The sequence below is a fragment of the Panicum virgatum genome, chromosome 3K, assembly GCF_016808335.1.
Source record: "Panicum virgatum strain AP13 chromosome 3K, P.virgatum_v5, whole genome shotgun sequence".
Lineage (NCBI taxonomy): Eukaryota > Viridiplantae > Streptophyta > Magnoliopsida > Poales > Poaceae > Panicum > Panicum virgatum.
In genome coordinates, this window is record NC_053138.1 from 8049226 (window position 1) to 8065017 (window position 15792).

A 15792-nucleotide genomic window follows, 5' to 3' on the forward strand; every position below is an offset into this window, starting at 1 on the left:
AAGGAAACTATGGAACCCCATGTTACCCTGTTCCAAGTTCCAACTAACGAAAACGGCCGTACCTACTACTATTTAAAACAACGCTGACGAAATTTTTTTCATTCATTTTGATTGGATTATTGATGCATATTTCTATTTGAAAATTTGATTATCAACGTTGACGAAAAGCAGGTTTGAACAACGAGGTTGTGAGGGAACTTTGAATGTCTGATCTTTTAGAGAGTCCATGCTTCCGTGTCCACTAACCACATAATTTTCTCTCATATAAAATAAAATAGTTGCTAGAAACTTTGAAAGAAAATATGCAATATCACTCTGACCAGACACCCAATGAGGAAAAAAATAAATGGAAAACAGTGAGACGTGTGCAGCACTAGTTGGATGCGTGGATAAAGAAGCGTATGTGTGCCCCATGAACTGATTTTTTTATAGAAGTTATCGACACATTTAATTTACCAACATTTTTTTTTCAAACTAGGTAAAAGCACTGCTGATGCATTTAAGAAGGGAATCAAGGTATTCTAACAACAAAAAGCATTTATAAAAGAAGATTCTTCTAACAACAAAACTATTTTGGTAAAAGAAGGATTTTAACAGAGGAAAACTCAGCAGCAAGGTATTTTGTAAAAGAAAGTTATTTTCCTCGGAAGAAATCAAACGCCACAATCACTTCTTGGGAACGGGGAGCGGGTATGGCTCACTTCCCGAGGTTTGCGGAAATGGTGAGCTTGTCGCGGACAATTTTTGGTGATTATCACTCCCTTGTAAGCATTCGATTGTTACGAAAATTGCATTCAATTGTTACAAAATTTTTCGCATTTAGATCATGAAAAATTTTGGACGAAATTCACTGTAGGAATTTTTAACCGAAGATTAGAAGGACTAAATATAATTTAACTATAAAAACTAATTATATGGATGGACGAGAAATTATGAAACAAATATATTAAGCCTAATTAATTTGTCACTAGAGGTTGTTTATTGTAGCACGACATTGTTTATGGTCTAATTAAGCTTAAAAGATTCGTCTAGCAATTTCATTTGGGGTTGTGGAATGGATTTTGTCAGTTATCCACATTTAATACTCCTAATTAGTGGTCAAACATTCGAAGTTACTGTACGGAAAAAATTTGGAAACTAAACAAGGAATTTTGTAGTTCTTTGAGTGTTCGAGTAAGAGTATTCAATATCACTTAATTTTGTTAATTACGTGTTTTTATCATCCGAGCTTAATTGTTTTTTCATCTGCACTACAATTTTTTTTAACAAGAATCAGCCACTACATCATTATATGATATAAAGGCTGCGATATTGTTTTATTCCATTAGAAAAATTATCATATTCACTTTATTCGGCTAACTTTGACGGGTGGCTGATGTTGATTTGTTGTAAAAAAAAATACTGCTAAGAGCAACAACTCCAACAAATTAGTTAAATCTTATTCTCTATATTTCTATTTAGCTAGTCAAATAGCTAAGATTACCTCTTCATTTCTCTTCTTCCAACAGCCTAGCTATCTGGGTTTGAGAGTCAAAATTGTTATTTACAACGAGGTTCCTGAGTTCTTACACTAATAACCTTAGAAAGAATTGAGGACTCGCAATTGGGTCCTTGGCCGGAGCTGCCATGGTGGGGGGCAAAATCCGGCGAGAGAGCCCGCCAGCGGTGGGGGAGAGGGGAGGAGCACCAGCGAGACGAGAGCAGCCGGTTTTTGGGGGTCAACTAGGGCGGATCGAGGCCGAGGTGGTGGCTCGGTGTGGAGCTCTTGGCGGCGGCGGGCATGGCAGGTGAGCGAGCTCGGGCCTGCGGAGATGGGGGACCTCGTCGGCGTTCTCGTGGGTGGGAACGGCACCGCTGGCCGCCGCCGGATGTGGCCCAACCACCGCGGGTGCGAGCGCAGCCCCCGTCGCTGGCCGCCGCTCGCAGGCGGGCACGGGCGTGCGCGGCCCCGCCGGCGGCCGCCAGCCTTGCTGCAGGCCCGAACGGCCCCGCCTCCGGCCGCCAGCCATGCTGCACATGCGAGCGTGCCATGCATCGGGAGGGGCTCCGGGAGGTCCGGGAGATGGCGAGCGGAGTTGGCTGGTTTGTTTCACTAGCCACCGCCCGTGGATACCAATGGGGATGGCGAGGGAGCCTCGATGGCGAGTCTGTTTGGTACCCATTTTGCTGATGTTTTTGTATTTTTAGCTATCTGATATGAGATATAGAGATTTTTGGAGTTGCTCTAATTGGCTGGTGTTGGTTTGGTACGAGAGAAAAATATTATTGACTGATTGCATCAGAACAGAGTGAATATTTAGCAGAATATATTAAAAATTTGGCATGGCTCTTGACAGGGAAAAAAATGCTCTGGACCTCTGCATCAAACTGTATCCATGCATTTGGGGTTGAACCGGCCAATCTTTACAGGAAATCAGCGAATCAAAAGGGTCTTGAGGGGACACGATGATATGTTTAGGAGTTAGTAGGGCATAATTAAATAGAGCCCTCATTTTGCGTTAGCCTAATTACGCGGCGGTGGAACTAACGGTAAAATAAAACAGGGCCCAAGCTAGTACAAAACTCCTGCTCGCTCGCTCGCTTTTCTCTCTCTCCCTCTCTTCTCCTCCCGGCCTCCCCTCCCCTCCCTCTCCCTCTCTCTCTCTTCTCCCTACAGCCGCCAACTTTTCTGGCGCCGCATTGTCGGCGATCTCACCGCCGGCGTCGACAGGCAGCGAGCCGGGGTCTCCTCGCACCACCACATTCTTGTCTTCACGAGAGGCGTGGGGAGCCGTGCCTCCTCTTGCCCGCCACCATCTCGGTGCTGGCGTGCTGGCGTGAACAGGAGATCCGCCCGGGGCCGGATCCGTTCTCCTCCTGCTGGTGAGTTCACCTAGCTTGCTTGGGCCGGTCGATTTGATCTAGAAGCTCGCTTATTGTTGGGGGCATTTGCTTTGCCTGTGGTCTGTGAGCAATAAAGTGCAAATCTTTCTTCCTCTCGGGTCGGTTAGCTAGCTACGGATCTATTTGCTGCGTGGTGCGCTACTAGTGAAAATTCACCACTTTGTTGTTCGATCAGTTCGTCTGCTTCAGTGGGGCACTGCACAAAGTTGATCTGCGGGTGCCGTTCGTTGCCCAAAATTTTGGGATTCAGTTTGTTTCCCAATTTTTTCCTGAAGGATCTACGCCTCCAAATTGATGAGCATGTTCTTGCTCTTGCTTAGTAGCTCCACAGCTGTATCAAAAGATTTTTTTTCTTTGAGATGGTCTTACAGTTTTGCATGCCATCTGAACATTGTGAACATACTTTTTACTCAGGTCAACATCATGATGGCTCCATCGGGGAGGACGAGGCCGCAAGCTGCAACAACCTTCATCCTGCTATGCATCTTGTCATCCTACTGCATCTGCAAAGCGCAATTCAAGCCTGCAGACAGCTATCTTGTTGACTGCGGGTCCTCCAAGAGCACCACAGTTGGCCAGAGGACCTTCGCCTCCGATGGTGCATCTCCGGTGAAGGTGTCCACCTCCCAGGAGATCCTGGCTGGCACTTCTGCAAATGGGGTGGCCTCTTTCGACAACTCTGCGCTCTACCAGACTGCCCGCATCTTCACCAGCCCATCATCCTACACTTTCCCTATCCAGAAGCAGGGCCGGCATTTCGTCCGGCTCTACTTCTTCCCCTTCACCTATCAGAGCTATGATCTTTCACTTGCCAAATTCACTGTGTCGACCCAAGATGTGCTCCTGCTAAGTGACTTCCAGCAGCCAGACAAAACTGCACCCTTGTTCAAGGAGTACTCTTTGAACATCACCCGTGACACACTCATAATTTCCTTCAAGCCGTCGAATGGAATTGCATTCATCAATGCAATTGAGGTGGTCTCTGTCCCAGATGATCTCATCGTCGATAATGCTCAAATGGTCAACCCTATGCAGCAGTACAGTGGTTTGTCTACACAGCCGCTAGAGACGGTTTATCGGGTCAACATGGGTGGTCCGAAGGTTACTCCCGACAACGATACCCTCTCGAGGACCTGGGTGACGGATAAAAAGTACTTGTTGAACCCAACTATGACCAAACAGGCTATTGGCAAGGATGTCAACTATAAGAAGGGTGGAGCAACTCAGCTGACAGCCCCTGATATTGTCTATAGTACAGCTACAGAATTGGCAGCATCAAATACGTCCAATGCTCTTTTCAACATGACATGGCAGTTTGATGTCGATGCTGGCTTCAGCTATTTGATAAGGTTTCACTTCTGTGATATTGTCAGTAAGGCACTTAACCAGCTCTACTTCAATGCATATGTTGGAGGTTTCTCTGCGCAAAATAATCTTGATCTCTCAGTATTGTCTGATAATCAGTTGGCTACAGCTATCTATATAGATGTGGTTCTTTCATCGAATGATGCATCCAGTAAACTTGGCATCAGTATTGGCCCATCGACCTTGAACAATGTATTGCCCGATGGGATTCTGAATGGGCTTGAGGTTATGAAGATAAGTACTGGAGGTTCTGCTTTCACTGTTGGGTCTGGCGGTGGAAAGAAAAATTTGGCTGTGATTCTTGGTGCAGTCCTTGCAGCTGTTGGACTGTTGATAATCGTTGTTGTTCTGATACTTTTTTGCCGGAAGAAAAAGACATTGGAAAAGCAGCATTCAAAGACTTGGATGCCTTTCTCTATCAATGGGCTCACCTCTCTCAGTACAGGAAGCAGAACATCTTATGGTACTACTCTTACATCAGGGCTGAATGGAAGCTATGGATACCGCTTTGCCTTCAGTGTGCTCCAAGAAGCAACCAACAATTTCGATGAGAACTGGGTCATTGGAGTTGGAGGCTTTGGGAAGGTCTACAAGGGAGTGCTGAGGGATGAGACCAAGGTTGCAGTGAAGCGTGGAAATCCAAAGTCTCAACAAGGTCTCAACGAGTTCCGTACAGAGATTGAGCTCCTGTCACGGCTGCGCCACCGCCATCTGGTGTCTCTGATTGGGTACTGTGATGAAAGGAATGAGATGATCTTGGTCTATGAATATATGGAGAAAGGCACTCTCAAAAGCCATCTCTATGGCTCTGATAACCCCTCGCTAAATTGGAAGCAGCGGCTGGAGGTTTGCATTGGAGCAGCAAGGGGACTGCACTATCTTCACACAGGTTCTGCAAAGGCCATTATCCACCGTGATGTCAAGTCTGCAAACATCTTGCTTGATGAGAATCTCCTTGCAAAGGTTGCTGACTTTGGGCTATCAAAGACAGGGCCTGAGTTGGACCAAACTCATGTCAGCACTGCAGTGAAGGGCAGCTTTGGGTATCTTGATCCTGAATATTTCCGGAGGCAGCAACTGACTGAGAAGTCAGATGTCTACTCCTTTGGTGTTGTTTTGCTTGAGGTCCTTTGTGCAAGGCCTGTGATTGACCCTACACTTCCGAGGGAGATGGTGAACTTGGCCGAATGGGGAATGAAATGGCAGAAGAGAGGAGAGCTGCATCAAATTGTTGATCAGAGGATCTCTGGCACAATCAGGCCAGACTCTCTAAGGAAGTTTGGTGAAACCGTGGAGAAGTGCCTCGCAGACTATGGTGTGGAGCGGCCGTCAATGGGAGATGTCCTATGGAACCTGGAGTACGTTCTGCAGCTTCAGGATGTGGATTCCACAGTCTCAGACGTGAACAGCATGAACCGCATTGTGGAACTCCCGTCCCAGGTTCAGAATGTCGGCGCCCTTGAGAGTATCAGTGTGACAATGGCGGAAGCTGGAGCTTCGAATGAGCCTGATCATGACCTCTCCGACGTGTCGATGAGCAGGGTCTTCTCTCAGCTAATCAAAGCCGAAGGAAGGTAAAGGTGCATCAGCATGAAACAGCTTGTAGGGTACTAAGGAAAACGTTCAAAGTTCTCTTGTGGAAGCTTAATTGAGAGATCATCTGTAATTGTACTTCTTTTCTTTTTGTGCTCTGTAATTGTACTGAATTGCAGTCATGGTTTTTTTTTACAGTTCTAGTTACTGTGAGCCTGCGCGGCTACATCTTTAGTAGATAGCATGTCTCATTTTCTTACTGGTGAAGTGCTGGATTTGTGAAACTTAATACTGCAAGCATGCAAGCACCCCAGCTTAACATTCGCATTTTCAATGTGCTGCTGAGTTGCTCTTCATCTCTTGCTATCTATGTATGCTGTTACCACATTTTTATTTCAGGTCATTTCAAACGCTTTGGATCATCGTCTATCCTACTATGATCCTCAACGGTCCGGTTTACAATTTTCACATTGACGTCAGTCCCAAACACGAATTGACATCTCAAATCCAACACAAATTGTGCGCTGCCAATCTCAAAACCAAAACACGAATTTTGTTTGCCCCATATAATGAATCTGAATTCTCGGACAACATACGAATTGTATTAGAAATAGCTACCACAATATGCCAAAAGGCCCACAATTCACCCTGCAAATGGGCTCAAAACCAAGCTATACCCACTCCAATCCATTCTCATGAGAGAAATTAATATTAACCACTCCACTTCAAACCACCACCACCACACACCAACCCAACCCAAATATTTCAGCTCATAATATAATAAACTATTAGCCAAACTATGATTACAACCCAATAAAAACCCGTTTTCCAAAAGAATTTTATAGTGTAGGTCTTACCACACTGTTTTGCACAGAGTAGCTGCCAGTCATACTGAGTTATCTCCAAAAAAATTCGATCAATTTTAACAAAATTTTATAGTGTGAACGGGAGTTATTTACAGGGTCCGAATCTTGATGTGGGACCCACATGTAGGTCTAGCCATATTGATTTGCACAAAGTAGCTGCTAGTCATACTGAGTCATCTCCAACAAATTTCGGTCAATTTTGATAAAATTTTATAGTGTGAACGCGAGGTTTTATTTTTAGGATCCGGCTCTCAACACAGGATCCACATTTATATATAGTCATACTATTTTGTACGAGGTATCCATTTCAACCCACTCCAACCCACCCAATCCATATTTATATAGAACCCACTCCACCCCCCTATTATCTAATACAACACATTTTAACCCATCCAAACACACCCCATATTAAAATCCAACCCATAAAACTCATTTTAACCCAACCCATTTGCAGGGCGACCCACAATTAGGTATAATATATATATATATATATATATATATATATATATATATATATATATATATATATATATATATATATATATATATATATTGCAACCATGAACTGAGAATTAGCATCTTAATTCACCTGCTTCATATATTGCATCCATGAACTGAGAATTAGCATCTTAATTCTTAACTCGATACTACATAATTCACAGGATAATAGGTTGCTGTTAAGCATTAGGAGAAGGTGAGCAAGAAACAGCAGAAAACCGAAAAAAGGGTACTTGCTTCAGAATTCCTGCACTTTATATGTATTAAATAGTTTGGTGTTTAACGAACATCCTTTGAGGATCATTTTTACATGATCAATCAGTTGGTTCGGTAATTGAGAATTAACCGATGTTAGCATTACTCGTCCTTCTGCTTCCTCGACCGCCTCTTGGGACCTGAAGAGCTTGTACACCTGCCCACAAACTTCAGAACCTCGTCGATGAGCACCACTGGTAGCGCAACAATCAGAACCAGCAGCCACTCATTCAAACTCAGGGGCACGATACCAAACACTGTAGCGAGGAACGGCACATAGAGGATCAAGAAATGGAGCCCGAACGACACCGACATCGCAACGAGCAGCCATGGGTTCACCCAAGGAGGCATGGTAAGCAGACTGCTGTCTTCAGAGAGAGCATTGAGCGAGTTGAACATCTCAATAGCCACTAGGACAGACAGAGATAGTGTTGTCGCCTTCACTTTTCCTGCCTGGAAGTACTCGCACGGGTTATCAAAGGTGAAAGTTCTGGTTCCAGCAGTTAAAGGAGTAACCGTGAAGTTGTCCCAAGTAGAGCACTGGCCCCAGTTTGAAAGCTGTGAGTAACTGACAAGAGTGTGACCATCTCCAGTGAGGTCAATGCCCATGAAAGATCCATGTGTGTACCATATGACAAAGATGCCAACAGTTGCAATTCCCACATAGAGGCCAATGATCTGCAGGCAAGGTACAAATCATGAGATCATCTCAAAAAGATAAAAATCCAAAATGGACCAAATATATTCAAGGGATTATTACAAGACCAGAGAGATCATTTACCAAGTAGCGGAACAAAATCCAGGGAGTGATCAGTGAATCAACACTTCTCCTAGGTGGCTTCTTCATGATGTCCTTGTCAGGTGGATTGAAGCCTAAAGCAGTTGCAGGGGGGCCATCGGTAACAAGATTGACCCATAGAAGTTGAACAGGTATCAATCCCTCAGGAATACCCAAGGCAGAAGTTAGGAAAATGGATGCAACTTCACCAATGTTTGAGGAAATCATGTATCTGCAGCAGCCAAGGAAGGCAGTCAGAATCCTCACTAAGGATAGATATTACATATTTACATGCACCGTTGCTGATCCAAACCCAACAACAGAGCGCAAAAATCTACTGACGTGCATGCATTTGCAATCACAATAGTTGTGCTCAGGGGTTAGTGTTATTAAGTGGCTGAATAAATTAATATTGATTCTCCAACCTGCCAAATTAGCAACTCAACGGACTAGTCATTACTGGCGCGAACCCAATGTATGCATGAAAACAAAACACTAACAGCAACCATAAGTAATTAAAACAAGCTCTACAAACCTTATGAAAGCTTTCATGTTGTTATAAATTGATCTTCCTTCACCAACTGCAGCAACTATAGTGCTAAAATTGTCATCAGCCAACACCATGTCAGAGGCCTCTTTGGCAACCTGAAAATATAATAGTCATTAGAAAAATCAAACATTAGTACGATAAAGTCATAGGTGTGCAGACATAAATCTTTACTTGTGGAAATACAAAAACACATAAACATCCCAGAGCAAATTTGATGTTGTACGTGGACTATTTCAAGCAGCATCTGGTGGCTAGCTGAAAAGACACAAATACATAATGTCTTGTACTACATAAGAAAAACTCATTTTCCACGTGGATCATTCTCTGTTGGCCCACTACCCATCCCTTTCAATAAAAAAGCAGTTATTGGAAATAATAGAACAAGCTAAAATGAAACTAAAAAGTGATTTTCAGACAATTAAAGGTAGAAAAATTAAGCACCAACCTCAGTTCCTGTAATGCCCATAGCAACACCAATATCAGCCAGTTTTAGTGCAGGGGCATCATTGACTCCATCTCCAGTCATGGCGACAACTTCACCATCTTCTTTCAACAATCTCACAATCTCTTGTTTGTGCCTTGGCTCTGCCCTAGAGAACAGAAGGCCGCCTTTCCTCCTTAGCAGTGACTTCTTGTCCTCAAGTGCCATGAACCCTCTCCCTGTAAGGCTCTTTAAGGTGATATCCTCATCAGGTGAAAACACGCCAATTTCACGGCATATCGCCTCAGCAGTTTCTTTGTTGTCCCCTGTTATCACCATAACACGGATGCCTGCCGCTCTGCAATCTTCAATAGCATCATAGACCTCTTCCCTGGGAGGGTCCTGGCAAGTTAAAATATCCATGATTTAGTTTTATATAAGAAACGAGTATTTCACACATTGTGCATATATCTAGTCTAATCCATGTCCCTACCAGATTATTCCTGCCTAATCCAGACTGTGGAGTGAAAAAAAACAATTTATTCAAAACAGCTCAATGCAGCAACAGCATCTTACCCTTAAGCCGACCAGACCAGCAAAAATCAGGTCAGTCTCAATTGCAGCATAATTGGCTGGATCCAGTAAGAGCTTATGAGCAGGATGGTTTTCGCCATCATATGTTGCAAATTCTCCTAAATCCTCCTTGTACGCAAAACCGAGGCAGCGTAGAGCTTTGGTTGACATTTCATGGAGGCTTGCCAAGACAATCTTCTTTGCTTTCTCATCTAATGGCACAACCAAACCATCCTTCAGTTGAATGTGGCTACTCCGCTCAAGCAAAGTTTCAACTGCTCCCTGCCATGAATAAAGGATAAAATGTCAAACACTCCGAATACCAATCCAGCAAACACATGATTCAACAAAACTACATTTAGAGAAGTTGTAAACATTACATGAAAAATCTTTTCTTTGGATATAAATGGATGTGCGTCAAAAGTCAGTAACTAGAAATAAGGGAATCAGCACCTTCACAAGTAGCGCATTGTTTCCTGAACTGGTCCTAACAATGACACCCATTGATTTTCTCATGCGGTCAAACTCGAGGGTGCCAATCCTTTTGGCAACATTGTTCCACCATTTGCAGCAGCCTGTCAGCAAACAACATTGCAATCCACTGGCGTGAGACTTTGCGTGTACTGATTAAGCAGCACATATTAAGGAAATAGAAGGTAAATCAGGTGCAACAGCATGTATTTCTTTATTACCTAATGTATCAGATGGATCCAAGGACAGTCCATTCTTTCCACCAGGCAAACCCATTTTCTCAACCAGAACCTACGAGGAAAAAAAAAGGTAGCATGAGTGCTAAATAATGCATCGTTCCCAATGACAATCTTGTCCTGTTTGGCATTGGACCAACACTGTGTGAGCAGTTGTCAGTTATCACTGTACATTTGTAATTGATGAATTATACAATATACTCAGAAACCAAAACAATAGCAGAATGTGAACAGTGTGTAAGTTTTAGTAATCCTCACCTTTAAAGCTGCCTCGGTCGGCATTCCAGTGGCAACATACTGATGCGACGAATGAGCTACACTGGCATCATTGCACACAGCTGCTACCTTTGCAATGGTCTCAAGGTTCACATCGATGCTCCCAGCAGGCCAGACGTGAATTTTCCCATCCTGGGGATCGTATGTCGTCCCTTCCACCTTGAAGCTCCTAACTTCCCCTGAAGAATCACCGATGGCCACAAGTTTTGCCACTGACATCTGGTTTGTGGTCAGTGTTCCAGTCTTGTCGGAACAAATCACGGTGGTGCAGCCCAGGGTCTCCACACTGGGCAGCTTCCTCACCAGTGCATTCTTGGCGGCCATCTTCCTCGTTCCGAGTGCAAGGCAGGTGGTGATCACGGCAGGCAGGCCCTCGGGTATGGCGGCGACAGCAAGCGCCACGGCGATCTCAAAGTAGTAGGTGCACTTCTCGAAGGAGAAGCGTATGTTCCTCGGCACCCATCCGTCGAGCTCAAACGCCAGGAAGTACTTGACATTGATGAGCCAGACAAGGGCGCAAATGAGCCCGATGATCTTGGTGAGCGCCTCGCCGAACTCGTTGAGCTTCTTCTTGAGCGGGGTGTCGTCCTCCTCCTGCGAGGCCTCATGGATCTGCGCGTGGATCTTGCCGATCTCCGTGGACATCCCGGTGTGCACGACGATGCAGAGTGCGCTGCCGTTGACGACGGTGGTGCCGGCGAACACCATGCACTCCTTGGCCTGGATGTCGGCGTCGTCGACGGGCACGGCGTGCGAGGTCTTGTTGACGGATGCGGTCTCGCCCGTGAGCGAGCCCTGCTCGACGCGGAGCGTGGATGTGACGAGGCGCACGACGCGCATGTCGGCGGGCACCTTGTCCCCGACGCGGAGCTGGACGACGTCCCCGGGGACGAGTTCCCTGGCGGGGAGCGCGGGGAGCCACTCCCCGTCGCGGAGCACGGCGGCGTGGTCGGACTGGATCTCCCGCAGCGCGTCGAGCGCCTTCTCGGCGTTGGTCTCCTGCCAGATTCCGACGGCGGCGTTGACGACGAGGATGAGGAAGATGACAAGCGGCTCGACGAAGGCGGAGAGCGTGACCTCCCCCGCCGAGGAGAAGAGCGCGAGGAGGAAGGAGACGGCGGCGGCGGCGAGCAGGATGCGGACGAGCGTGTCCTCGAACTGCTGCGCGAGGAGCTGCAGAAGCGAGGGGCCCGGGTGCTCGGCGAGCTCGTTGGGCCCGTGCGCGCGCAGCCGCGCCGCGGCGTCCGCCGAGGAGAGCCCCCGCGACGCCGAGACCCCGAGCCGCGCCTCGCAGTCCGCGACGGAGCGCGCCCACGCCGGGAAGCCGTCGCCGTCGGGGATCGGCGGCGCCGCCTCGCCCATGGTCGCGCCCTTGGTGTTCTTCTTCTTCAGCGGGGCGCCCGCGGAACGGGTCCGTGCGTCCGAGACGGCGCGGGTCCGGCGGCGGGGATCGCTTTTGCGGAGGCGGGAGTACCGGCGGCGGCCGCGAAAGCCGCGTCGAGGAGGATCCTTCCTTTTTTTCTGTTGCCGCGAGTCGGAGTCGGCGTGCGGGGGCCGGAGCGCGGACACGCAACCAACCAACCAGGCAGCCTGCCCACCAATGCCTCGGGTCCCGGTGACACGGACGGTCACGGATCGATCAGCCGAGCACGCGCGCCCGCGGAATTCCCGGAGTCCTGGCGCCGCACGGAAGCGTCCCGACGCGGCGGCGGCGGCGGCGGAAGGACGACGGGCGGAGGAGGTTGTTGGGCGGGCCCCGTCCGTCCGTCCGGCCGGCCGGCCTACAGGTGGTAGTGGTGGCGGGGAGGAGGTGGGAACCGCAGTCGCCCGCTGCCTTGTTCGGCTGCAAGTGGAGTCGGAGGAGAGGAGGCACGGCAGGGGGGGTTCAAATGGGATGCGGGAGGGCTGCGGAGGAAGGTGGCAGGAAGCTTCCTACCCTGCCTGCGCCGCGGGCGCGGCCACTCCCAACCGCCTGCGCTGACGCCCAGCGGCGGCCGCAAGCGGCAGCAGACCTACGACTTTGGCCGCGGTCGGCCGCGGCTGCAAAGTGGCGCGTTGGGTGCAGCCCAGCCAGCCGTGCAGGCGTGCAGGGGATGGGATGGATGATGGCCTGCGCCGCGCAGCAGAGAAGCCAAAGGACAGAAGGCCTGCGCCGGTGCTTTCCTTGTGCAAGAAAATTGACGATGGCCTCCTGGCTGCAGCCATTGTTTGCATGCGCGTGGGATGTGTCGTGTCATGACTGCGGCGCCTGGCCTGCGCCGCTGCGCGGACACCAACCATGGGGACGGTGGAATCGAAAACACTGTAGCACGTCGATGGGTGGGGACTGGGGAGACCCTGCTCTGCTGCATGCGGCTTTGACCAACCATTATTAACAAGACAAGATAGTATATAATTTTTTTCTACAAAAGATTTACTATATTTCAAAGTGTTTATAGATTGTAGAGTAGCAGACATCGGTGATTTAATATAGGCCGTGTTTGTTACTGCAGGAATTTTTTCGCGCACGTTTTTCGAGAAAAAAAATCTCGTATGCATGGAGTACTAAATGAAGTCTATTTGCAAAACATTTTCATGGACGGGTGTAACTTTTCGCGATGAATCTAATGACGGTAATTAATTGATGATTTCCTACAGTGATGCTACAGTAATCATCCTATGATCATGCGGTCAAAGGTCTCATTATATTTGTCTCGCGATTTACACGGGGTTGTAGAGGTGGTTTTGTAATTAGACTTCATTTAATACTCTAAATTAGTGGTCAAAGATGAAAAAAAATTCCATAAAATCTAACCAAACACGACCATAGACTCCATTTAAAATACAGAAGCCGGGGCGGGGGGATTGATTCGAAACATGCGACGGCCGTGTCCATTGTTTTGGGCGTCAGCCTTTTGGGCGTCCTGACTGCGCTATAGAAGGATGCTCTAGCATTCATCTTTGCGGCCCTACAATTACATTGGTAAAAAGAATATACTTCCCTCCGTTTGGAAATACTTGTCACTTTTGACCCAGACTCAAAAACCAATGCACTCATTTGGTTCTTTTTAAAATGACTAAAATACCCCTTGTCACTTTATATGTACACGTAAGCAAGTTCTAGATTAGTCTAAAAGGCTTGCACTTGGCGCTTTCAGATAGCTATTGGACCCCACACACAAGGGTAAAATAGGAAATTTTATACTGCAGGCCGTTGGGTGACAAGTATTTCCAAACAAAAAAATTGATCATTGGTGAAGTATTTCCAAACGGAGGGAAGTATATTTTATTATGATAAATAAATCAATATATGATTTGGCTGGATTTACTATAATTCAAAATACTTCTCTTTAGTTATAGTGGAACGTTATGTTACATGTCTAACATCAGACACATCGACGTGATAATTTATAGTTCACTCCCTCCACTTCAAAAATATAAGAGTGGATCTAACTTGACGGGGCCTTCAATATTGTACCTTAGCACATACAGTATTTTTTCCTCCAGCACTGCAGCTTTTCTAATAGGAAAATGTCTGGTTTACACCTTCCATATCGCAAAAGTTCGACTTTCAACCTTCAATTTCGAAATCGCACAACATAAGCTATTCAACTGTCAAAATCGGACAAATTTGGCCCCTAGGATAGTTTTGAAGGTAGTTTTCCATTTTGTGAGAATTAAGAATATTTAATTTTACACTAATAAATTTATAAGTAATTCATTTTAAATCAAAAAATTATGAAATGGGTATCAAAAGTTTTCTAAAAATGTGACCTATCTATTGTCACATTACTTGTGAGCTATTTAGATCTAATTTTTTTATGTTCATAATATTTGGTTGCTTGCAGTTATGTCTATTATTTTTAATAACTAAGATTCAAATGAAGCAATAATAGATAGGTTATATTTTTAGAAAAATTTTGGTATTAGTTTTATATTTTTTTATTTAAAGTGAATTAGTTTTGATTTTTAGATCTAATTGGATCTATTTAATTTTTTTTAGAAAATGTAAAACTACCTTTAAAACCACTCCAAGTGCCAAATTTGTCCGGTTTTGACAGTTAAATGGTCTATGTTGTTCGATTTTGTAGTTAAAGGTTGAAAAACAGACTTACTACACGTTTCTAAACGTCCGAGGTTCGGATCTTAAGAAAGTAAGACCGCCCCTCGTGAAAAAGAAATGGACGGAGTCCAGTCGAGCGTCAACCCCAGCGATTATACTGCAGTTCAACAAGGACCCGACCCGACTACTAATAACCATTTGTTAAGCTGTCTAAAAGAAGAATATGCCGCGGTGGCCCGAGGCCTGGATCCATTACCAAACCAGAAGGTTCCTGGATGCTTCCTCGCCGTGCGCTTAGCTGCATGGCGTGAGCCATCAACGTCACTAAACCTCGCGCAGCCACCCGCAGATGACACGACAGACGACAATACGATACCACTTGTCCACTTTTAAAACCGCCATCACGCTCATCATCCTGGAAGGGAATTGGGGTTTAGATTACTCCCTCGGAATTGACCCCGGAAATCTCCTTTCTCCGCATTGACCCTGCCGCAGCCCGTCCCCTTTCTCTTCACCACCTGCCACCAGCACCACCGGGGGGTGAGACCTGTGATGCGGGCCCGGCGGGGGGGGGGGGGGGTGTACGATCTCCTGAGGGGCGTGCAGGCCCGGCGGGCGCGGGGCGCGGCGCCCATGTTGTTGGAGCCTGCGCGGAAAGCGAGCACTGTGAATTCCGTTTCAATTCCTGCCCTTTCTTTGGTTTTTTTTTTCATCAATCCCATTCCTGCCTTTTCCACCTGGGACGCGGGCCCGCGAATAATTGGTCTCGGGACGGTCTTGTCGTGGGACCCACTGGCAGCTGTTCCATGGCTTGCTTCGTGGCAGGTGGATACACAGGCATTTGTTTCTCCGGCGCTCTTTTTCTCATTCATGTTGGACATGCCCCTGTTGCTGTCTTTGCTGATGGTGAGCGCTAGGACAAAAATTTCGAGAAAAAGAAATGCCAAATTGCCGTGCTACCAAGTTATGCGTAATAACTTGGTTGATTAGTGTAGGCGTACTCTAGCAAAGTTACGGCGCTTTGTTTTCAGAGTGCTACCAATAA

General features: G+C 46.6%; 2 protein-coding genes across 2 annotated transcripts; one reads left to right on the forward strand and one right to left on the reverse strand.

Moving 5' to 3' along the window:
• Window positions 1-2570: 2570 nt before the first annotated feature.
• On the forward strand, window positions 2571-6115 carry LOC120697279 (receptor-like protein kinase HERK 1). The gene is made up of 2 exons (XM_039980440.1): window positions 2571-2862; window positions 3298-6115. The coding sequence occupies exon 2, from the start codon at window positions 3307-3309 to the stop codon at window positions 5824-5826; it is 2520 nt and encodes an 839-aa protein (XP_039836374.1). The 5' UTR covers window positions 2571-2862; window positions 3298-3306; the 3' UTR covers window positions 5827-6115.
• A 1104-nt stretch (window positions 6116-7219) lies between these two features.
• LOC120697280 (calcium-transporting ATPase 1, endoplasmic reticulum-type-like) lies at window positions 7220-12589 on the reverse strand. Its single transcript, XM_039980441.1, has 8 exons — window positions 10688-12589; window positions 10415-10484; window positions 10176-10297; window positions 9726-10004; window positions 9174-9551; window positions 8714-8823; window positions 8182-8410; window positions 7220-8078 (listed from the first exon to the last, which is right to left on the reverse strand). Exons 1-8 carry the CDS (start codon window positions 12065-12067, stop codon window positions 7503-7505), a joined length of 3144 nt encoding a protein of 1047 aa, XP_039836375.1. The 5' UTR covers window positions 12068-12589; the 3' UTR covers window positions 7220-7502.
• Between the last annotated feature and the right edge of the window lie 3203 nt (window positions 12590-15792).